At 47.1% G+C, this 23,506-nt stretch overlaps 8 protein-coding genes across 8 annotated transcripts; 4 read left to right on the top strand and 4 right to left on the bottom strand.

The window, feature by feature from the left end:
- Positions 1-290: 290 nt before the first annotated feature.
- ANOM_010537 (acyl-CoA desaturase) lies at positions 291-1,663 on the bottom strand (the record flags this gene model as incomplete). Its single annotated transcript, XM_015555793.1, has 2 exons — positions 291-1,339; positions 1,408-1,663. 2 exons carry the CDS (start codon positions 1,661-1,663, stop codon positions 291-293), a joined length of 1,305 nt encoding a protein of 434 aa, XP_015402442.1.
- Positions 1,664-4,064: 2,401 nt separating this feature from the next.
- Positions 4,065-5,296, top strand: ANOM_010536 (protein kinase domain protein; the record flags this gene model as incomplete). Its single annotated transcript, XM_015555792.1, has 2 exons — positions 4,065-4,449; positions 4,530-5,296. The coding sequence occupies 2 exons, from the start codon at positions 4,065-4,067 to the stop codon at positions 5,294-5,296; spliced, it is 1,152 nt and encodes a 383-aa protein (XP_015402441.1).
- Positions 5,297-8,670: 3,374 nt separating this feature from the next.
- ANOM_010535 (uncharacterized protein) lies at positions 8,671-9,897 on the bottom strand (the record flags this gene model as incomplete). Its single annotated transcript, XM_015555791.1, has 5 exons — positions 8,671-8,813; positions 8,877-9,105; positions 9,216-9,459; positions 9,525-9,585; positions 9,651-9,897. 5 exons carry the CDS (start codon positions 9,895-9,897, stop codon positions 8,671-8,673), a joined length of 924 nt encoding a protein of 307 aa, XP_015402444.1.
- Positions 9,898-10,670: 773 nt separating this feature from the next.
- On the top strand, positions 10,671-11,440 carry ANOM_010534 (isochorismatase family protein; the record flags this gene model as incomplete). Its single annotated transcript, XM_015555790.1, has 3 exons — positions 10,671-10,736; positions 10,819-11,087; positions 11,140-11,440. The coding sequence occupies 3 exons, from the start codon at positions 10,671-10,673 to the stop codon at positions 11,438-11,440; spliced, it is 636 nt and encodes a 211-aa protein (XP_015402443.1).
- A 1,965-nt stretch (positions 11,441-13,405) lies between these two features.
- On the top strand, positions 13,406-14,546 carry ANOM_010533 (zinc-binding alcohol dehydrogenase family protein; the record flags this gene model as incomplete). The annotated part of the gene is made up of 2 exons (XM_015555789.1): positions 13,406-13,551; positions 13,658-14,546. The coding sequence occupies 2 exons, from the start codon at positions 13,406-13,408 to the stop codon at positions 14,544-14,546; spliced, it is 1,035 nt and encodes a 344-aa protein (XP_015402446.1).
- Positions 14,547-17,102: 2,556 nt separating this feature from the next.
- On the top strand, positions 17,103-20,231 carry ANOM_010532 (uncharacterized protein; the record flags this gene model as incomplete). Its single annotated transcript, XM_015555788.1, has 6 exons — positions 17,103-18,151; positions 18,473-18,809; positions 18,939-19,204; positions 19,271-19,455; positions 19,530-19,685; positions 19,762-20,231. 6 exons carry the CDS (start codon positions 17,103-17,105, stop codon positions 20,229-20,231), a joined length of 2,463 nt encoding a protein of 820 aa, XP_015402445.1.
- A 379-nt stretch (positions 20,232-20,610) lies between these two features.
- Positions 20,611-21,221, bottom strand: ANOM_010531 (uncharacterized protein; the record flags this gene model as incomplete). The annotated part of the gene is made up of 3 exons (XM_015555787.1): positions 20,611-20,737; positions 20,797-21,017; positions 21,078-21,221. 3 exons carry the CDS (start codon positions 21,219-21,221, stop codon positions 20,611-20,613), a joined length of 492 nt encoding a protein of 163 aa, XP_015402448.1.
- A 1,508-nt stretch (positions 21,222-22,729) lies between these two features.
- ANOM_010530 (intradiol ring-cleavage dioxygenase) lies at positions 22,730-23,506 on the bottom strand (the record flags this gene model as incomplete). The annotated part of the gene is made up of 1 exon (XM_015555786.1): positions 22,730-23,506. A coding segment is annotated over one exon (744 nt), but the record flags the coding sequence as incomplete, so codon positions are not given.

The raw sequence follows: 23,506 nt of genomic DNA, 5'->3' as shown, positions 1-23,506 counted from the left end.
AAACTGTGATTATACGGTGCGCTGAAGCACCGCAGACCGAACTTTAGAGAAACATTCCAATAGAGACATGGTTCCTCAGTAAGAGAGCAGGGTCTATGACGAAAAATGGTAGGAGCGTGGTGGAACACTGTTGTACTGTACATTGCTAGCACATTGGCCCTTGCATGTCGTTCGATTAACAACCCCACCCCTCTGTTTTGGCGTTTACCTAGCCCCTCTTCGACTCACTGTGAGGCAACTTGCTTGAGCCACGCTTGTTTCACCACGACCAGCCCATGGGGTCTGCCTAGTCAACGGGATAGACCTGTTGATACTGCCGAGGTGTGGCTATCCCCGGCATCACCATCATTACGAGGAATGATGACGCCTACTCTCATGGTGGATAGTAGATTATTCGCGGCATTGGAATGGTTGTATACTTCACCGCGGAACATAGCAGTTGCGTCCTTTCCAATGTTGGCGGTTATCATCGCCCTTCCGCCAGGGTGGACCGCCATAAACTCCGTAACATCATGCACGACCCCTTCTATAACCAGAAGCCGAGCACCATTCTTGACTTCTTCGACATATGTATCCCACTCAATTGCAGGGAGTTCGTCTAGGTCGGGACCCCAAATAAGCGTCGCACGCTTGTTGTCAAGACGCTTCTGGAGTTGTTGCAGACGTGATTTCTCAGTCTCATTGACCTGGATTTGGTTAAGCTGGGATGCCCAACCCAGTTGCTTCCAGATCCATATACTCCACTTCGTGGGGTCATAGTCATACCACTCAATTCCATTTCGGTAGTCGTTGGGAAATTCGTGATGGAAATTATGGTATCCCTCCCCTAAAGTCAGGAGAGCAGTGAAAAGGTGATTGCGCGGAGAATGACGATCATCGAAAGGTTGCTCTCCCATATAATGTGCCAGCGAATTGGTACAAAACGTCATGTGCCAGCGGAAAACAACCCTGAGGCAGGACGCATAAACAATACCTCCCGGCAAGTCATTCCATAAGCTGGCTACCAGGCTTGGAAACACAATGCCAGCCAAGAGGGATAGAGGAACATAATTGCGTTGCTGCCAGATAACAACAGGATCCTCATTTAGGTCAGCGGCATCTATTTTCCCAGCCCGTTTACCTTCATCCTTGAACAACAGCCAGCCGATATGAGAATATAAGAGACCCTTGCGAGCATTATATGGATCTAAATCGGTATCGATATAACGATGGTGTGCACGATGCTTATATGACCACCATTTAATAGACCATTGGAATGAACCAGCTCCTAATGTAGCCAGGCATATCCTGAGCGCTAGACAAGCATGGTACGACCTGTGAGACCACAGGCGATGATAGCCTACATTGGGAGACAAAGGTCATCCTCTGGACCTCCAGAATGATTGAAAGATAGCTAGATGTACATACCAGCAGTGAGAGAAAGGGCGATGAGATAATCATATAGGCACATCCAAATCGCAGTTTTAAGTTGAAAAGGGGTCCGGAAAGCACCAACGCACACAGCAAGGTGCATTCCAGTCATGAATATGATATTAACCCAGTCAAACTCTTTGTATCGGAGATACATTCTCGCTGGGAGATAGGCGGCGAGTGTCCTTTTGAAGCTGATGCGGAATGTTTGTGTGCGCTGGTCTGCCCCAGCGCCTGACTTGCGGGGTGTCATAATTCAGTCAACCAATTACTCATTCCAGATAATGTCTTTCGAGAAAGGTTAAATCTGTATGTGAAGTGGGTAAAACACATAGTCGGGCATGGTGGCTTTATATGTGTCCCATAAAACTGCCAGGCTAGCTTGCCGTTATCCATCAAACTGTCGTGGAATGCAACAAGTGGAACACGCTCTGGTATGCCGCGGGTATAGCGGAGATGAACGAAAGTCAGGGCGTTCTTATTGAATGTATAAGCGACCCTGCTATAGGAGATTTACTCATTATAAGCGATCTAATTCGGTGTCCGAAATACATTACCATATAAAATTCCCTAAAACCCCAATATAGGGAAATTTTATAAATCTGTCTAATTCTCCACGTCGGGGTTTTGCTGTATAATAACGATGCGCTCAGAGCATTTGTGGGCATTCCTTGATAGCTCATTGGATAAGGTGATTATTCTCCAACATTTTAGTGTGGCCGGTGCGGGACGAAAGCAGAGGCAAGGGAGACGCAAGGGAGACGCAAGGGAGAGGTCGGGATAGATGCCTCATCCGCTCACAGATCATAGTATTTGGAACTAAATGACCAGTACTATTTGGCATGCTTCAATTATTTTTTGATCCATAAATATTTTGAAAAGCTAGGTCTACGCAGTCATATACTTCATAAGCATCCCGACACATCAGTGTAGACTGTATAGCTCGAAGTAGATCTTCTTGTCTTTGGTGGCGCCGTTTTCTGCATTCAACTAGTAGATGACCTCTTGTTTTCTGTGCGGCCTGACAGCTCTGACATCTAAATGAATTTTGCATCCCTATCTGGTTAAGATATGCTGGTATTGCTGCATTTCCAACCTTTGGCTGATAACGCGACGTGCGAGCTTCATGCATAGTTATACTTGTACGTGCATATGTGATGTCAAAATTGGCACATTCAACCGGGGATTCCAAGGAAGGCTTGAGAAGATATGCAAAGCCCTCTTACATTTCGCAACACTTCCGTTCCACAGTCTCTTTGGTCTTTCCCGAAAACTGGATCTTCACCCATAATGTTAGTGATGTAATGAGTGATGTCTTCCACTTAGCCTCGCATGAAGCCCTCGCTCATCCATCTATCCTGTAAGTCACCGACAGGCAGATATCCTTTGTAATTCTTTGGAGCTTTTCCAATAAAATTTCCCAGAATGATATCACTTGCCTTACTATGCTTCTCAGCAGCTTGGACATCATTGAACTAGTGTGATATCCCAAAGCAAAGTGATTGTCATGGAAGCTGAGGCGTTATCCCAAATGTCCGATGATGATGGATCTATCTATTATATCAGCGAACAGGTCGTATAAGATGTGGAGGGAGACGTAAGATAAGACTCCTTTTCCAGTTCCTCCCTTAAATATTTAGTAGGATATACATGACGATCTGAATAAAACCACCTTTACGCTTTAGAGATACCACAGCCTGGAAGATTCATTTTCCTACCATTGCTCGAGCGCATTTGGGTTCAAGAACCATTTTCCCTGCTCCGGGCGACCGACATCACGCATAATTTCCTTAAGAACGCTTGAATAATCCAAAGCTGGAATCCAGTCGATTATCTTCGTGTTTCGCTTTTTTGGTTAGATTCTGCCGGGTAGTATACCCTCCGGTACTTTGCACTTGGAATACTGGCTTTAGAGGCTTTGAAGCCTGGCTTGGGCGTGTGGTGCACCCTGTTCACCAGATCGTCTAAGGTTCATTGCCCTTACGCGACGCTCGGAGCAACAACAATAACTTAGGTCTTCTAGTTTAGCAAAGGGAGTCCAGGGTGCCAGACTTACTGAACCCGCTGTTTGGATTCTATCGCGCATATTCTAATTCCGGATTCCCAGTACGAACTTGAGATCAGTGTACTTCTGCTACTGTGAGACATACAGATGCATATAGGTTATTAAAACAAAAAATATCGTATTAAATACCATTGAGCGTTCTAGGGTAAACCAAAAGTTTTTTACATCTAACGTAATATGTCCAGATAGTACTTGGCGTGTCTCAAGATAAGACTCAACGTCCTAGCCAGACCTTGTACTCCATAGTGTATGCAGGTGGTTCGCGCTGCGGCACTTCCCGATCCCCACTGACTTTTTCCACGCTTAAGTTTCTCCCTTGACATTAACCACTCTCCCTATCATCACGCGCTGCAGCAAGACAGCCCTTCGAAATATTCTTGGCTTATCCCAGTTTTCTGATTTATTATTACGTCCACTGCCCATTTTCTGTCCTTGGAGGTCTGAGGTTTGTATTCCGGGACCGAGTGCCGCCGTTTATTCAACAAGAATTTCGCATGATGAACATACGCAAGGCTGCCATTTTAAATACAACTGGGTTGACGGCGCGGAATCACTTGAAAAGTATGGTCCAGGGGGTTACCACCCTATTATGATAGGAGATGTGCTTCACGGGAGATACCGCATTGTTGACAAGCTGGGTTTTGGAGGGTATTCAACTGTATGGCTAGCCCTGGATACTTGTCTACACCGCTATGTTGCTCTTAAAGTCGGTACAGCGGAGGCGCCTTTGCGTGAAACCAAAATCCTCCGAGCTCTTGCAAACCCAGGACATGACTCTATTCGCACACCATTAGATGAATTTGAGCTCAGTGGACCCAATGGAACACATCTATGCTATACCACGATACCCGCCCAGGGCAATCTTCGAGAAGCGTCTTTTAGTCGTCTCTTCCCTCTTGAAGTTACGCGCGCGCTGTCTGGTGGTCTCACATTGGCTATTGCTTACATTCATTCACGGGGCTACGTTCATGGAGGTGAGCGATGATGATGACTGAGTTCATCGGTGACCTGCTTTGTTCTATACGGCTAATCTTGATGAGTTCTGTATAATCAGACATCCATCTCCGCAATATCCTAGTTAAACTATCATCGGATTTTGATCACCTGTCTGTTGAGAAGCTATATGAAAGGTATGGTGAGCCTGAGACAGTCTCCATTACAGAACGTGATGGGAAGCCGCTTCCACCAAATGTCCCATCGAAGGAAGTCGTACCCCTTTACCTTGGCAAAAATGCCGAAGACTTCTTAGTATCAGACACACATATACTTCTCAGTGACTTTGGTGAGGCATTTGCCCCAGACCTGGAAATTCGCCACAGTAAAGACTGCCATACACCATTTGCAATGCGACCTCCAGAAGCCCGATTTGAACCAGAGGCGCCTCTCTCATATTCAGCAGATATCTGGAGCTTGGCCACAACAATCTGGGAGATACTTGGCATGCAGCCGATTTTCAGCACTGACTTTGCCTCTGCAGATGAACTAGTATCACAACAAGTCGATGCGCTCGGTATTTTACCCTCAAGTTGGTGGATGCACTGGCCGGAACGAAGCCAATTTTTTGACAATAACGGGCTCCCAAAAGAAGACCGTCACGTGTGGCCTGTAATTGAATTAGCATTTGAGGATTTTGTGCAGAAGTCTCGACAAAAACGTGGCTGTGAGTTTGGCAGGGAGGAGGCAACTGCCATTATTGATTTGATGCGTCGAATGTTGGTATTCCGGCCTGAAGAACGACCAACAGTTGAGGACATCCTACAGTCCCAGTGGATGGTTAAATGGGCATTGCCTGAATTAAAGCGGAGTTCGCAGACGAAGTAGATAAACACCTATATTTAATACATCTGGCTTTGTTGGCTGCATGCAAACTTTTGTCTTGGATTGCTTTTTTGTGTAGCTGAACAGTCCCAGGGTTACTGAACAAATACGTGGTCTGGTCGACTTAATGAAGCCATCAGATTCCTTTTGCATCTCTATATACTATACCTCGCTAATATCATTTTGCGCCCACTTGTACGGCAGCTTGTGCCTTGCCTAAATATTGATGATACCAGATTGTGTGCTGTTCAGTATTTTGTTCCCAAGCTATCGTCTCCCAAATAATGAGGGTTGCATGTCTTATATTTGCTCAGGCTTTGAGTCACGAACGACTTGGGCACTAGTACTGTACAGATGCTAGCTTTGAAATTTTCTCTCAGTCGAGATTTTGGAGGTCCTCAATCTCACTTTAAAATCTGGATATCACTTTCTACTTGTCAAGTATCATGAATAATTCTGTTCCATACTGTGCAATAACTGACTTGAAGAATGCTTCTTTTTTGCTTGGCTTTGCGTCTTTTTTATATCCCTATGATTGTGACAGCGAGTAGGCTACACGCGTACTGGCTCAGCAGTTGGCTAGTGATGTGATTCACCTCGTATTGAACTCCACCACCGAGGTAGCGAGATAAATATGCCCCACTAGGCTGTCTCCGCCTGGTCACCTACCAAGCTCGCAACACGCTTATTAAACCTTTCCCTGCCGCAAAAGATTTCCATCCCATTTATAACACCCTTTATTATGGAAACTACTGTGCCAGATGTCCATGACCAACCGTTCACAGATGTTGCAAGGGGTCTCAAATACCGCCTCGCGACCTCGGATGACCAAGCGCCCATGCGGACGATAGATAGCTCCTTCGAGACAAATCGAGTTTTTGAAATTGAATCCAAAACATCCAACTTTGGCTCCAGGGGCGAAGGATTTGGACTGGACATAAAGGCGGTCCAGTTGGACAGTCCCTTGCACAAATCTTTTCCAGAGGACGACGACTCGGACGCGGAGGATGAGTCACCGGATTGCTTCACAGTGGTAGTCGAGGATACCAATGCAATATCTGCTAAGGATGCACCGATAATAGATCCTGATACCACGGACCATCATAACAAGATTGTCGCATTTATATCCGCCAAATTCTCCAGTTGGAACGCTCGGCTGATCATCACTGATATCGAAATCGATCCGCTGTACCGACGGCAAGGAATAGGACGGAATCTCGTCCGTTATGCGGAAAGGCTTGGCTCTGCTAGGTGGCCAATTCGCCATATGTGGCTAGAAGTGTCGAATGTCAACTATCCCGCTATCCAGAGCTATCTCAGCATGGGTTTCGAGTTGGCTGGAATGGATGTCTCGCTATATGTTGGTACCCCAGCGGAGGGAGAATTTGCGATTTTCATGTGGAAGGAAGTTATTGTACCTTAGAATTAGCTGATGGAAGATCGTATAGTGGGTGGTCGGGGGTATATTATATGAAAATTAGGGTCACCTGGAAGGTAGCGAGTGGCACCCTTTGGTGTACAGGAATCGTGAAGCAAAGGAGATGATCTAGCAGGACCTTGAGATTCTTAGCATTGATAGATTACCAACAATCTTAATGTCATTGGACTGAAATGAGCTGCCGCTGCAGGGGTAGAGAAATACTAGACTGTTACAACGGATGAGATCACCCCATTGGTCTCAAAAACTATGGATAATTGCAGGTTCGATATCTCCTGAATTCAGGTTGAATCAATAATAGCTCGAGGTCACATGTTGTCCAAGTCCACGTGATTGCCTTCTCGTACTTCTGCCATACTTTTGAGGAAGCAGAGAAATCTAGTCCCAGTTCCCGTAAGATTGATGGCGATCGGGTGATCTATCAATCTCGGGATTTAGAGATTCCGAAAGTGCACGGTCGTCCTATTCTGGCTGACTTCGGAGAGGCTCGCTTTAGCTCGAGTGTAGGGAAGCAATGGGAGGATGTTCAACCTTTGGTTTACCGTGCTCCAGAGGTTGTACTACGGATACCATGGGACTCAAAGATTGATATTTGGAATGTAGGGGTTCTTGTATGTATATCTCGTATGACAAGTCTCATTCTGCCCAACACTAACGATTTGTATAGGCCTGGGGTCTTTTTCAAAAGAGGCATCTCTTCTACGCCCGCGATTCAAACGGGAACGTTTCAGACAGTCACCACCTCGCCGGGATGATAGCAGTAATGGGCGCGCCGCCAAAAGAAATGCTTCAAAAAAGCGAATATGCGAACAATTTCTTTGATCGCGATGGTATGATTACGGTTTATTTTTCTCGGCTTACCCCTGTTTACGCGTGACTGATGGATGTACTTAGGTAACTGGAAGGGTAACGCTGAAATTCCCTCCATATCTCTGGAGACATTAGAATGCAACTTGCGAAATACACAACAAAGATCATTTCTCTGCTTTATGCGGAAGATGCTTCAATGGAAACCGGAAGGTCGGGCTACTGCGAAAGAATTACTGGCAGATCCCTGGCTACAGTCAAGTTAGTTCAGTGTGGGGTTCACAGGATGGGTTTTCGTGGTATATTTAACGTGTGTTCGCTCATATGCTACGAGCGTCAGAAAAAAAAAAAGAAGAAGAAGAAGAAGAAGAAACGGAAAGATAAAGGGCTGAGCGAGCCACTGGGTACAGAAATCTCAGAACAGTTCGAAGTTCAATCTCATTTCAAACTCGCTGTGCCACATATTGCGCAAGGGCCTCGGACAACATAATGCATAGAGATCCAGCCCTATCTACGACCTGGTGGATGCTGGTGAACATGGGTTCGATCAATAGTTTTTTATCCTCGTCCTTGAGACGGACTGAGAGAACATCCTCCGCATCGCAACAGATAACATCGCCACCTTGTTCACTATTGTGTGGAGATGAGTTCACAAGCTGCACTAATCCCTGACAAGTGCAGACTGTTATTAAATTAAGATGCTAGTCTAAAACTATATAGATATGGTATCTAATTACCATATCAATAATAGCTTATCTATTTAGGTCTAGATTTTTCGGGTCGGGCGCGGGTCCGAGATCTTGAACCCGAACCTCCCCCCGAAACCAACTCTAATTGTTCCCTGGACCCTTTCGCACATGACAGTATCGTTCCATACAGGACTGTATTTGACACAAAACATGTACACACATGCGATTTCATTTGCGATGCTCGTATCTGTCGATCTTTTGTCCTCGGCCTCTCGCATCTCTTCAACTCTGATGGGAATCCAAACAGAATACCACAATATGGAGCCCAGACTCCCTTCCTCAAAATGTCATGCCATACTAGAGGATCGAGGCACCAAATACATCATCGAAGTGGTTTTTGGCAGTGGTGGGAGCAAGAGGTTTCTTGTGGTCACGGCTCATGCCTACTTCCGCTCATATGGCGGTATGAAATAGTACAATAACCCGTGGGCGATAGACGCGCATAGTGGCGCTATCCACTGTATCCAATGATAGGACGCAAAATGCGACCCGACCATCGCTCCGAAGCATCGGGCTGGATGTCCTGCTATTTCCATTTGTTAGCATATTGTTTGCTCTTCTTCCAGCAAAGTCACTAGGAGTAACGTACAAAACCCGGTATAGCCTGGACGAATGATCCCAGTCGAAAAGATACACACTCCTAGCACAATTCCGACGAAAATGGGCCCTAATGTCGGTCCGAATACTACACGCTGCCGCGGATCAAGGCCAATGCCAAATGCGAGGAAGATTAGTGCCACGTCCGTTACAAATTCAATCACGAACGCGCTACCGGCTGAGACCTGGTTGACGTCCATATAACAGCCTGGAACCATGAACTGTCGATGCGTATTAGCAAGTCCTGTTGGTAGGACGATGGATTGGAAAGGTACGACCAGATCCAAAAAGTACATGATTGAATGTCAAGGGGCAGCAGTGAATGACATACAGATCTCGTATCAAGGCTCGCTCGTACCAGCCAACCGGCGATAGCCGCACCGAATATCTGGAATGCAACGTATAGAACGCATCTCGGGAACGTCATCAAGCGACCGAAGAATGCAGCAAAACTGATCATGGGGTTGAGATGGGCTCCAGAAACCGGACCGACAGCATAGATGAATAAAGGGAGCATGAACATCACTACCAGGCTGCCGATTAAGGTGGGCACCACGGGGCCGGTCGCAAGGTTACTATTTTGCTACTCGGTTAACATCAACTCGCTCTGTGTGAAGTCAAAACCAATCGGACGGCTCACTTCATATTTTGCGCCAGCCCGATGGGGAAGAGGATAGTTAGATACACGAGCAAGCAGGTCCCTAATCATGAACACCTCAATCAATTCCGCACTTGGTGGAAAATTGCTCTACTGATGGTCACACACCTACGCCTTCAATGGCCGCTGCTTTCCACAACCCTAGCTCAAGGAATTGTTTTGGTGATAAAGAGTTTCTCCATGGTACCCACGGGGCCGCATCCGGGTATTTTTCCAATATCGCCGTATCTGTACAGTTGTTTTTCTCCAGAGAGAACTGTTGGTTCGCACCGATGCGGCCAGCAAAAGGAGGGGGTTCCTTGGGTGTAGGTAGTGTTTCTGGCTCACTGTGCCAGAAATTCGCGTGGGGCGCCATGCTTTGCACGCCGACACTATATCTGTAGCTGTCGATTCGCGACGGAAAAGGATCGAGATATAGGAAACAATACCCTGCAAATCGCTTAGAACCGGAGCTTTCACATCTTCACAGGAACAAGGTTGGAACGAGGTATCTCTGGGAGTGATGATTGGTCATTGACCATCAATTCCCCATACAGCAAGCGTGGGATGAATTGCGGACGACGATCTATCGCCACCATATTGCAGCGCTAGGAAGCTCGAGCCCGCGGCAAAAGATCATGGGCCGTCCAATCATATTTTCCCTCTTCATTCGATAAACTCCATCGTGGTTTTTCTTACAGGAGACATCCATCGAGTTCTGCTCCAGTCGAGTCTAGATGTCATGGAGAACTTTACCGTGCAATTCAAAAGCCAATAGGACCCGTGGAAGTGTCATGGTTCTGGAGGTCCTTCTGGCTTTGTCATTCTCGAATAATCACCGTCAGCGGAACCAATGACGTCATCCGAACTTTACCCCAGACGGACAGAGTCAAACAGCCAATCCTCCGTAGGGCAAGTCCCTGCACACGGGTCGATGGAAGGTTACTTGTGATAGAGTTGGGTAGTTACGTTGAGCTTGGTAAGTTTCTCATAATCCAGTGCCAACGGAGCTCCTTCTGCTGGGATTTCGCAATGTAGCAGAGCGAGAAAAGCACATATAAATCCCCTCGACCTCTGCTCCAATCCATTCGTGCCCATACTACACAAACAACAGCAATCAAGGAATTTCATCTCCAGCGACCATCAACCATGGCTCCTCCTACCTATACCCGTCTTGACAAGGACAACTGTGTCTTTCTGTTTATCGACCACCAGGTAAGCGGCTGCCGTCATCGATTGTCTGCCTCGAGCCCGACATGATCACACAAGCGAGTTCAGTTACTGACGAGCATTCCAGTCGGGTCTGATTCAGCTGGTCCGCGATTTCGAACCGAGCGAGTTCCGGAACAACGTGTTGGCTCTTGTCAGGGTCGCTAAATACTATGGGGCGCCGTCCGTTCTGACCACCTCCTTTGAGACGGGACCCAATGGGCCTATTGCCAAGGAAATCGTTGACGAACTTCCTAATGCTCCCCTCATTCGGCGCCCTGGACAAATCAACGCGATGGACAACGAAGATTTTGTGCAAGCCATCAAGGCGACTGGAAAGAAGCAGGTTGTCATTAGGTAAGTACTTCACGAAACGGTTTACTTGTGCAGTAATAACCATGGTTCTTAGCGGTGTTTTAACCGAAATCTGTGCGACCTTTCCCGCTCTTAGCCTGGTCGAACAGGGATATGATGTGTTCCTGGTGACCGATGCGAGTGGAACCTTTGCGGAACACACGCGGGAAGCATCCCATAAGCGTCTTGCTCAGCATGGTGTGCAGCTCCTCAATTGGGCCGCTGTCGCTGCGGAGTTGCACCGCGACTGGCGTCGGGATATCAGTGGATTTGGTGCGATCTGGCGCGACCATGTTCCTGGATATTGGTGTTTGATGCAGAGTTACGAATCTGCCGGTCAGAATGCTCAGAAGTAATCACGCCGAAAATAGTACTCGATAATATCATAACGTCAGGATAGTTATATGCCATAGCCAATGAAGACACAATAAGTGCAGTTTCATCAGCTTTCACCCTTCGGTCCGACGAGACTTGAGGAGATTCTCCAGGTTCTTTTTTTTTTTTCAGGGTCTTTGCCCAGAAGGGACGTGCGTCTTCCTCCGTGTTCTTCTGCGACGGTCTTATTATTAATTGTAACCCCCCACTTTATCAAGGTTTAAGTAATCGATACATGTTGGCGGGTCTTCGGCTTACTCCGTAATCTCTTCTCTCTTCCCATTGAGCAAACTGAAGCAGTTTCAGATTATCTGTCCATAGCTGGCTTGCTGACTTGTATCCATTGTTGAGCATACCAGGTCGGGGCTACACGTGGATCAAGTATTGTCGAGGCTACGAAAATATCCTGGCGTGGGGCCAATGGTCTAGACAGATGACACAATCGCTATTCAATACAAAGCTTCAATTTAAAGTTCTAGCCTAAACCTATATAGATAAGGTTCCGGGTTACTAACTACTAAGTAAGCAGCACATTTATCTATTTAGGGCCTAGGCCGAGTAGCGGGGATATTTTAGACCTAACTTGGCGCGGCTTCGGGGCGGGGGCAGCAGAGCCTATTAAAAACCCTATCCAGCATCGGGTCGGGGACGGGTGCTAGATCTTGAGCCCGAACCCGCCCCGAAACTAACTCTAGCCGTGGATCTCATCTTTGTTCCTTGCTTTCAGTGTCTCTCGTCCTGAAGAGGGCTGGTACTCGGCAGAGATGGATGATATGTTAATCTCTCCGAGGTGGCTTGGTAGTGGATGGCCATTTTCGAGAAGCTTCAGCAAGGCTTTTGGTACCTAGGCAGAGGTCATAGGGTTGAAGACACGGTGCAGGATGTATACTTAATTTGATCACAATGGAAGTACAATAACCGTAAAACCGGATGATAGAATCACGGTGTCACCACGCTTGGTTTTGATAAAATTACCTGGTTCTACCACTGATATGCCATTCCATTACTTTGAAAATTATATACTGTGGAAAGTATCTATCGAGCTACAATAGGGATATTACTAGATTTTGAAGGCAATATGACACTTATTCAATAATATTAAAAGTATGCATCCTGCATTGTAGATTCCTTAGACACGAAAAGAAAATTTGACATGTGTAAAACACGGCCAGAACACTGTAGATCCACGGGGTTGCAACCCTAGGAACTCCGCGTAGGTATTTGGTCACATAATCATTTGCGAGTATAGCTAGAAGACGTGGGATTTAAACTACCAAGGTATGTATTACAAAAAGAGAGGCAATGACACATTCAATTCTATACTCAGTGGAGAACTGAGCATTTAAAAGTGCTGTAAATGTACAATACAGAGACCTCAAGAATCATGTGTTCAGAACCAGCAGCTATGTTACTGTAACTACTCTTTCAGGCAATCGGTCCCACTCTCCAGGCGTATGCAATGGTAAATGCTGACACAAAATTACAACAATGTGAACAGAATGTTGGGATTTGGGGCATGGACTATCTTTCATGGTTTAATTGGAAGTCGACAATCGAGGGAGAACTCCAAGGTAGCCACACAATTGACAGGAGGAGTGCGTCTCAGCCGACATCAAACGACAATATATATAATCATTCTATAGCACATTCCTAGGACGATGGAAGGCGATGTTTAGTCCACCTGTTCTGAGGTCTTTGCTGGAGTTTCGAGGATTCAGCCCACGGCACGCTTATCATCCATCTAATCATCCATATCATATTTTGATATGGATAACCCATGGTAGTGTTGGGGACATCGATTCTAAGCGAAATTAGCTGAATAATTTTCAATATGGATTAATAATGATGAGCCCCACACGCAAGATGCAAACGATCATGTGGGGCCAGTGGATATAAATACCCCTGTTCCCATAGGATACAACTCGAGCTCGCCTATTAACTGCAGGATGGAAGTGAACAGGGCAGCTATAGTGAAGAGTCCACGGGCCTCGGTTGAGGTTGAACAGATCGAAACCTGGGTACCGGGCCCTGGAGAAGTGCTAGTGCGGAATGAGGCGATTGCTTTCAACCCCATTGAAGCCAAGATCCAGAGGTGAGAAAAAGGGTGGTTGCGGCATTCCCTGCTATTTTCGGGTGCTTTTTTGATACTCGAACAAGCGCGTATAACTGATTTTTCGGCTAATATCTTTGAACGATAGATGGGAAATGTTCCAGATTGAATACCCGGCAATTCTCGGATACACGTTTGCGGGCACAGTCATCTCGGTGGGACCAAATGTTGATGCAGTCGAGGTTGGCGATCGCGTCGCAGTTGCTTGTTGGGGCCGAGCAGCTGGCGATAACAAGTTTGGTGCCTTCCAGAAGTATCCCCTTGCTCTGGAGGAGAACCTCGTGAAATTAGACAGTCAAACTTCCTTGGAACAAGGCTCTGGCGTGATGGCCAACTTAGCGACTGTTGTTGCTGCTCTTTCGGTGTGTATGAAACTTGATTTTCCACCTATCAATGGAAGGGCTCCCGCAAACGGCAAGAGAATCTTGATATATGGTGGTTCATCCTCGGTTGGTAGTTTGGCTGTGCAATATGCAACAGACGCTGGGTATGAGGTGGTGACGACATCGTCCCCTGCCAACTGTGATCTAGTACAGCGACGTGGTCCATCATGCATTATCGACCATACTAAGCCAACAGAGCAGCTTCTGGGGGTACTCAAAGCCAATGGGCCCTACGACGGTATTTTTGATGCGATTGGTTCTTCAGAAGTAACAGAACTCCTCGGCAATTTGCTCGCGGAGAACGGTGGCCTTTTTTGGTCGACAAGTCCCACGCCAGCAGACTCACACCTACCAAAGAATGTGAAGAAGGAATGGGCAGGGTACTCGGATGTCCTAGTGTCACGAGATGAGAACAAAGACGCCAAATTGTGGTATCTTCACGAGTACCTCCCGAAAGGCTTGTCTAGCGGCCGGATCTTTTCAAACCCTTCGTATATATTTCCAGGTGGGCTAGATTCAGTACAGGATGCACTTGACACTTTCATGACCGGCAAAGTTAGCGGAAAGAAAATCTTTGTCAATCCGCAGGATTGACGACACTGACTGCTGAGTCTGCAAGCTTAGGGCTAGTTTTATGAATTATCTCGTGATGCCGTTGCATTCAACGTTGGAAAGTTCCTGAAAGACAGGAGCAGGTCGCTTGGAGAAAGTCCTCCTGAAAGAACCTCGTCATGAAGTCCTTGCTCTTTCCTTGTGACCTTTTATATATACTTGTGAAGTCTCTTCGGAGATGTTACAAGTCAAAGCTAATATCTTTTGATGTTTCCCTGTGTGCTCCCTTTGAATGATGACCTCAAGACGTTTCGTATAGGGCTAACCTTCGAGTCCGCCAAACTAATACAAGCAATATCCGTATTTCTCAGTGGCTTGCCGCCGCGCACATCGACAATATAAATGTTAGATCCTCATACCAACCGCAAATAATGCCCGTTCCAATCATACATAGATCTTGGGATTCATCATGGCGTACACCTGTGCGATGGGATGCTTCATTGCCTCGTGTACCAATTTGTCCCGTCTGGAGAAGATCGTAGAAATAACTTTCCAGTGAGCCATATTTTCCATCACCAGGTAAAGGGCTGGCTTAGGCATCGAGTGCATGTAATCATACAGGGCGACGATGGAAACAACAGAGACAACGGAGACATTGATGGGTCCAAGGCGAACGAACGACCCAAAGCGCTGGTGTGGTGGAGGTAATGCTCGTGAGCAGCTGCAGTACTAAATAGGAAGAGGCAGTATAGATCAGTTAATTTGGCAACGACGGCGCCCGAAATGAAGTGGAGATCAGAACAGAATAGAGGAAAGAGTGAGAGATGGTATAGGAGGTACGGAATGACAACTTCAGGTTTCACCTCAGCTGAGTGACTATCTAACATAGAGACGCGCAGGGGCTGGACCTAAACAGACCACCCTCCAACAGGCGTAATTCTGTGGGTATTAACGGTGTGTTTTGTTTCCTATTCATCCTAGGGGAAGAGGATAATGTATATAAGATCTTTGCAATGTCGGGATATTGTCGAAAGGTACGTTTACCATAGCATTACATCCTTCTTCAATGGCTGGTAGCATGGTGGTCTGTTAACAGTGTAAGATATTATGCACCTTCCAGCAACAATGCCGCTGGGGATTGCTGTATCCCCTCCAGATGGGAGATATGTGCACTGTGTCATAGGAGAAGCCAATTTAGTTCTAGCGAAAAGGCCCTTGACGATGAGTAGGCCGGGCTTTCTATCCCAGTAAATTAAGCGAGGAAAGCAGATTGTTCGCGACTGAAGCTTCATTTTAAGTCCTCCGTTTAATAGATTGCACCTGGCTACTGGAGAGATATACTTTGCTCCCTCGTCATTACATATATAGCGGCCTATGGGGCTTTGCTAAATTTACAAGGCTCAGGTCTACTGTTTCTTCCGTTGGAGATCACTAGCCCGTATGCTAGATGTTCATGGTCTTGGAACCGCGAAAGTATTTGAGTGAAGTTATTAGGAGGCTCAGTTGCCGTATTATCACAAGTAGATGTTCATTTGGAGTTTACCGTACCTCACAAGATTAGACACTCAAGGGCTTTATAGTAATAAGTGTAATGCGTTGTTCCATCCTTCGTGTAGGTCTTCCCACAGCTCCAGTCCGCTGCATGAGCGTTATAATTGTACCCCAGACAGGTGAAAGGGAGTTCCGAGTTGTCACACTTCACAGACCCAGGCCTGTGCTTGCTTCCACTGTACAAACAGCCAGTATACTGGCCTGAAATGAATGGCCCCAGCGAGGTTGGATACTCTTCGCCTTCATCGCTCTTAACGGGTCCATCGACCTTGCCCGATAACGCGCAGGTATCCTTCTCGGTAACCTGGTGCCTGTAGCTGTAGTAGACACTGTACCACTTGTAATAGTGGCTAACGGAAGAGTCAAAATGGTCATCCTCTAAATGCCCTCTGAGGATGAGAAGGGAGTTGGGGATGGGTTCATGGGTCTGGCCGCCGCCAGCGGAAGATGTAGTAGTAGTAGTGCTGGCGGTGGTGGAGCTAGTGGAAGTCGCATCCACAGCGGACCAATAACTGGAGTAGTAGCTTTCAAGAGAACGGACAATAGAATCGTCTGAAGCATCAGTTGGCACGTCGTTATCAATATGTGTCACAGTCGCTTCGACCAAACCATCCTCGTCTACTGTCTTGGTGACAGTGGTTCCCTTCACACTGCAAGCACTAATTATCTTACAGGTTGTCGTCGCTGTCTGGGTGGAATAAGTGGAAGCCGGAGTGATCATGGTACTACTAATCCATTCAGTGCAGGATTCGGCCTCTTTTGCGTCACAGTCACCATCTTCTGTCATGCAACCCGGGCCTGTGCAGATACCATTCTTACAGCTTGAGAGTTGAGCAGCGGAGTCTGACAAGAAACCTGGACGCCAAGCTTAGGTATAAAGTGGGGAACAAAGCAGTGGTCCATCGGGGTCTAGAATAACCTTTTCTTTTCTAAGTCACTAGTACGGAGGCTAAGTCCCTGTACATAAGGAACACCTGTTGCACTGCAGAGCTTTTAGGCTTCGTTCCATACTCCTTAAACCTTTCCCGACAGCGTCCCTCTAATGCAATGCATCTTACTGACCTACCAAATGAGACGCTTTTCTTGATCGCATCGTATCTGCGGTGTCAACAAGATGTCTATGCACTTGTACGGACAAATCGTCATCTCACTCACACGCTATACGATTACCTGTATAAGTACAACAGTCGCTACTACCACGGGTCTGCACTAGCATTCGTCACCAGGCAGGGAAACATAGGTCGAGTCGAAAAGCTTTTAATCGGGCTCAGAGCCGCCCGAAAGAAGTCTCGATTCCCACCGGCACCTGGCTGGAGAGGCGAAGCTCTTCCCGAGGAGAGATGGGAAGACGAGGCTGAGTGGGACTCAGACGAAGATTTGTATCCATTCAGCCGAGACATTTCGGCTCATCCACTGAGGGCTGCTGGATACAGTGCAGCAGACATTGTCCAGATCCAAAAGGCCTTACTTGCTGCTATTGAAATGAATCACCAGGAAATCATAACGCTCCTATTTGACTTTGGTGCTCAGGTGAACTTCTATCGTGGGAGCTTACGTGATGACAAGCCCATGAGGTGCCGACTTCCAGACCCTCGCACGAAAGACCCTCCACCACTGTTTTTGGCAGTTAGGTGTGGGAATGTGGATCTAGTCAAATACCTGCTGGACAAAGGTGCTGATCCAGACCGCTATCGCCCCTCCCCGCTGTACCGGGCAGTTGATGATGGACAATATGATATTATCGCATTGCTACTCCGTCACGGGGCTCCCCTATCTTATGCCGCTGTTTTAAGGCTAGCAACACAGCGCCGAGACAGAGTCATGCTTCAGTTTTTATTCGAAAACGGGGTAGAGGCCGCAGTGTATGGACACCGGGCGTTACGTGTGGCCATTCAACGTGACGATCAAGAGATGCTCGAGTTCCTACGTTTGAAAGGCGCGGATACGGAGAAGCGTTTTGAGGGGTTTGGAGAATCTGAAGATGAATGGGATCAAGAGGACGGCGATGGTATGGATGGGAACACTACCCTTGAGGGATACGTTAGATGTTTCTTGGAAGAATCCGAAGGGAGTGAAGATGAATCTGCTTCTGTCACGTAATCCCATGAAAACATAACTTCTTACACTGCCAGGTGCCTAGAGCCATGGATTTCCAATACTCCGTAGCTAGCGCCAAATAGTTTCCGCAATAGATAATACCCTACCAGGTGAAAGTCCTGTGGCCTCGTACGAGAGTTGCATAGAAAGCGACAACTGTCTAGCGTATGCCGAACCAGGTGAACCCTGAATAGCACAGGTCCGTCCAGGTCTTTCAACTAGTCGGTCCTAACCAAATCGCGGTCAACCTAGCAGGATCAGCTTATACCAGAGGTTATACAGCTATGCTACAGGCTAACCCTGATCCTAACCCTGTCTAGGTGTGCCACCGGTTTGACCAGTACTGTCTACACATCTGCTTCTCACCCACGTCTATATGATCCCTATTTTTACATCATTAAGCCAGGCAGTTTGCTGAATATCAAGACCTTCACCGTCGATGATACAGTTATCAAAATGATTGCGGTTTGTATCTTTCTTCAGGTTCTTCTTTGCAAATCAGTTACTGCGTGGACCAATGGTGAAAGTGCGACCGGGCCGACTGATCCATACGTTGTTGATCACTGCGAGTACTGGGTGAACGACATTGGATTGAGCGACAGCTGCGAGCCCATTGAAGACTACTTTGGGATCACGAGGCAGCAATTTCGACTTTGGGTCAGTTTATGTTCTCCCCTTCAGACTACTTTGTCTTTTCCCGTTGGGACTTGGACTTCCCAAATTAGTTGCGTGTGGCTTCTTGATCACTCCTGTAACAGAGAATTCAAATTACTGAAACTTGATTAGAACCCATCTCTGTCACTGTCATGTGTCATGACTCGTGGATCGAGCTACTGTGTCGCAGCACCGTCCTCGGCAACAACATCCACCACTGCTACCCGACCTTCGAATCCTCCAGGCACTCTCACGTACTCCGGCACAGCGGCTCCAACGCAAAGTGGCGTCAGTTCATCCTGCACCAAGTATCATCTAGTGCATCCAGAAGAGACCTGCTATACAATCCAGGACGAATATGGGAGCTTTACTCTTGAACAGTTCTATTCATGGAATCCGTAAGCCCATGTGTCGCGAACGGACAGCAGCAAGATGGAATCAGCCAAAGCTAACTCAAACCACAGCTCCATTGGAAAGGGATGCATTGGTATACAACCAGGGTATTATGTCTGCGTGGGCACTGAATCTAAGTCTTCCACTGTTTCTGTGACGCCCACTACCGGGTCTTCGACTACAGTTCCAAGCAAGACCAGTAAAGGACCTTCCGCATCAGATCCCCAACCACACCAAACAGGTATCCCAGCAAATTGTAGGCTATCTTCCCATTTGTCGGGCTATCTCTGCTATGCTCAATGGCTGATCTTAACAATTTCATCGAGGTAGGCAACAAATGGCATTACGTCATCGATGGTGATGAATGCGAAACGATAGCCACCAAATACGGCATTGCACTCCAGCAATTCTACACGTGGAATCCAGCCATTGGTTCCACTTGCCGTTTCCTTTGGAAGGACAATTATGTTTGTGTTGGTATTACTGGTGCGTCTATTGCCACGTTTACACATAATCACCAACGACTTAAAACATGAGGCGATAGAGCTAACAGATAGTTTAGACTCTACGAGATCAACGACACCAACGTCAACCGCACATACCACCACACCGAGTGCTGTGGAAACACCTACTCTCCCTCCTACAACTGCTCCCTCCCCCATTCAACCAGGAACCCCGCCTGACTGCGTCTTATACCATGAGATCCAACCAGGAGACGACTGCTGGGGCATTGTAAATAAAAGGTTCACTTACCTGACCGAGGATCAGTTCATCAAATGGAATCCAGCGGTGGGCTCATCGTGCAAGATTCTACTGGGCTACCACTACTGCGTCGCAGTGAAGACTGCTCAGCCAATGCCAGACACCATTGACACTTGCAAGAAATGGCACCTTACCGAGGATGGCGATGGCTGCTGGCAGATCCAGCACGACTTTCACATTAGTTCCGATGATTTCAACAAATGGAATCCGCATGTAGGTGCTGATTGCCATGCTTTGTGGCTTGGATACTATATATGCGTTGGTGTGTAGGGATGTGCCAGAGAGCTTAATTTACTTGCAGCGGGGAGAAAGATCTCATTTCTGTCTAAGAAATTCTCGAGCAGGCTTCCTGTCGTATTCACCTGTGCGCTATCTGAGAATGTAGCCTTTGGTTTGATCAGCAAATATTTGTACAGGTTGTTGTAAGTGAGATTCTTGTAGTTTGGGAAAACAATGATAGGGTACACACATCACTCTGCTTGTAAATATGATATGGACTTTATAAGTATATAACTACCTTCCGTATAGACTTCTGAGCAAATGAAATCAGTATATCTATCCCAAAACCCGAAACCAACAATAGAAGCATACATAAAACACAACAGAACCAGACATAGCCTCATAAACACCCCAAGCCACCAAATCCCAATCACGCACTGGGAACAGGACTACTACACCTCAACTCATGGGCCCTCTTATACCCATCAGACCTTGCCCCACCCTTACACTGCTTCCAATCACGATAGGTTAAAACAGTGGCATAGATCGCCAAAACACTGTTCCCAAACTGCATCAGCCACACAATACCTACATCCAATCTTCACAACTACTGTACCTCAGATTAATACTCGTGATAGCCACACCCCACCCCAAGATGCAGCCCGGCGCCACACACATCTGCACATTGGCCTGGATAGTCAAGACCGTGACTGCAGCCCAGAAGACGACCTCCAGGGCATTGAGCATCGTGTATGCTTTCAGACTTCCCCATTTGCGGAGGGCGGCGACGTGCTCGGTTAACAGTTGGTAGAGGATGATCACTAAGGATTTTGCGCTCTAGATTGGTTCATATAGTTAGTTGTGGGCTTTTTTGGGGACGGAATGATAGAGGCGTACCATCCCGAGACCGATTGTGCTAGCTCGTGTACGGGGCTGATTCTTCATGAAGAGCCGAGGGATTGAAAGACCGATCACCATCACGATTAGGAATATCTGGAAGCAGTGAAGAGGGAGTTTCCAGCGAGTATCCAACAGGTTCATTGTGTTATACTTGGTGTTTTGTGGTGTTGCGTGAGGATAGTGAGGATTGAGATGTTGATTGCGTCTTGAGATCGCAGGATGAACTGATGCATATTTACTTCCTACAGCTCGCTCTTATATACATGTTTCCTGAACGAAGCCAAGAGATGGTGAGAGTTGCGGTTGATGGAGACATCGCGTTTCGTATCCGCTTTGCTCAAGGCAGCCAGATTTTATGTATTTACATTCATCTTAGACTTTTCTTGGCTTATAGCTAGGCTTGAGGCTGTACGGAGCTAGCTTCAACGATTACGGAGAACCAGATCTAGCAGTATCTCTCTACCAGCGCAGATACATAGGTGCCAAGAGCGTGTCGATCCTGCGGGCGCTTGGCCCGGGAGTTTTCGATCAAACAAGGTTCACACCAGGAAAGTGTACTACTATAGATATAGCAGATGACGAAACTGCCCTTTGCCAAATAAGGAATTTTCCTCAAGGATTAGATAAGAACACCGGGAGACTTTAAGAATGCAGCTCTGCTAGTATGAATGTAATCCACAAGTGCAATTCCTTCCTGTTCTCAAGTTGAAACCATACCCTCCTCTTCGCCATCGTCTAATCTAGACCCTTCTCAATTAGGATTTTCCATACAACATATAGATGCTGCCTAAATTTTAAACATGATAAGTCTAATTTGAATTGAACGAATAACAAGCAGCAACTTAGGGTCTGATGGTCCCGCATCCGAACCCGAACCCGAACCCGAGAGTGGATCAGCGATCGCCCTCTATTTTTGCTTCAGGCCCATTCATACTCCTCCAAATTGGGCTTGAAACATCAATAAGCACGGCCCATATCGCTGGGTCAAGTTTTTAGTACGGGATGTTTCTATTCCGGTTCCATTTTTAAAGGCTGCCTAGCTTTTAAGCTTATCCATATGTTCTAGGATTTATAATTTCTTAATAATATCGATAGCTATGCCATTGACTATCGGTATGCTCCTCCTTCATAGTTTAATTACATCAGTAGGTCACTCTTTAGCAATTAGTACACACGGAGCGAAACACACCTCCTGTTTTATTAATTTTCCTTGGTCTGCACAGGTCTAGCCTATTGCAATACACCGAACGCATCAGTGGAAATATGGTAGGGATATTTCTACTCGACCAGCATAGTGTCCTGTGATTGCGAGCAGTTGTGACAGTCTTACATCCTCGGAACACTATGTCACCTATTTACTAGCTATGCGGTAAAGACAAAGCTTCTCGGATGTCCGGTCTGACTTCTCCCCAGCTTGGATATTTCAGCCTCGCAACTCACATGAAGTGGTCTATGGCCTTCAAATTCTTGAATTGAAGATTGGTCTAAAACGACATCAAGTACTATTGGTAAGGCTTAGATACAAGAAAGCAAAGTGACTACTTAATAACAAGAGCATCCAGATAAAGGTAGCGAGTGAAATGGACACAAATACAATGGCATGTGCTAGATTACCTCAATAACCTGCTTCCAGCCGCTGATATGCAAGATCAGAAGTTAACAGCGTCACCGGGGTTGCTGTTGGAGTTGGAGACACCGCCAGAGGAAGTCAAGGTAGCAGCATAGCTAGTGTCATAACTGGCCGAGACATTGACACCCAGGGTAATCCAAGCATAGATACCATCCTCAAGAGCATTTCCGAGGAAAGCATACTCGAAGAAGGGGTCAGAAGCGCTATCTTCAGTCTCATCCTGGACGACGTGATCATCGGCGTTGGTGGTGATGGAGACATTGTTCGTGTTGTAAGGGTACGTGGCCTCGACCTTGTAAACGAGGTCCTGGTCGAAGAAGAGCTGACCGATATGAGCGACGTGGCCACCGGTGAGGGTGTTGTTCTGCAACTGGGTGGCACCGACGTGGGCAACGACGTGGACGTGGGTAGCTCTGCCGGAGTAGTGGCCGGGGAACATGGACTGGAATTGCGCGACACCGTCGGCGTCCGTCTTCTGGAGACCACGTAGGAAGGTCTTGTCGAGGTTGGAGTCGTCGTCACCGTTGCCGTTCATGGAGCTCTGGACGCCGGAGTAGACGCCGGTGGAGTTGCAGTTCCACACGTCCCAGTAGAGATCCTTGATGGGCTCGCAGGTCTCAATGTCGATGAACTGGCCGTCCATGATGATCGGGATACCAGGTTCGCCATCCCTGACATCAGATCGCACCAGCTCGCCCTTCACCCAGAAGGGCCCGATTTCTCCTTCTGGGGACAGAATGCACACAGGGTTCTTGGCGAACAGTTCCTGCTCAGTGGTTTGGGAGGTCACGTCGAG

Source organism: Aspergillus nomiae, assembly GCF_001204775.2.
Source record: "Aspergillus nomiae NRRL 13137 chromosome Unknown contig00438, whole genome shotgun sequence".
NCBI classification, from domain to species: Eukaryota; Fungi; Ascomycota; class Eurotiomycetes; order Eurotiales; family Aspergillaceae; genus Aspergillus; species Aspergillus nomiae.
This window is presented reverse-complemented; position numbering and strand designations above follow the sequence as displayed.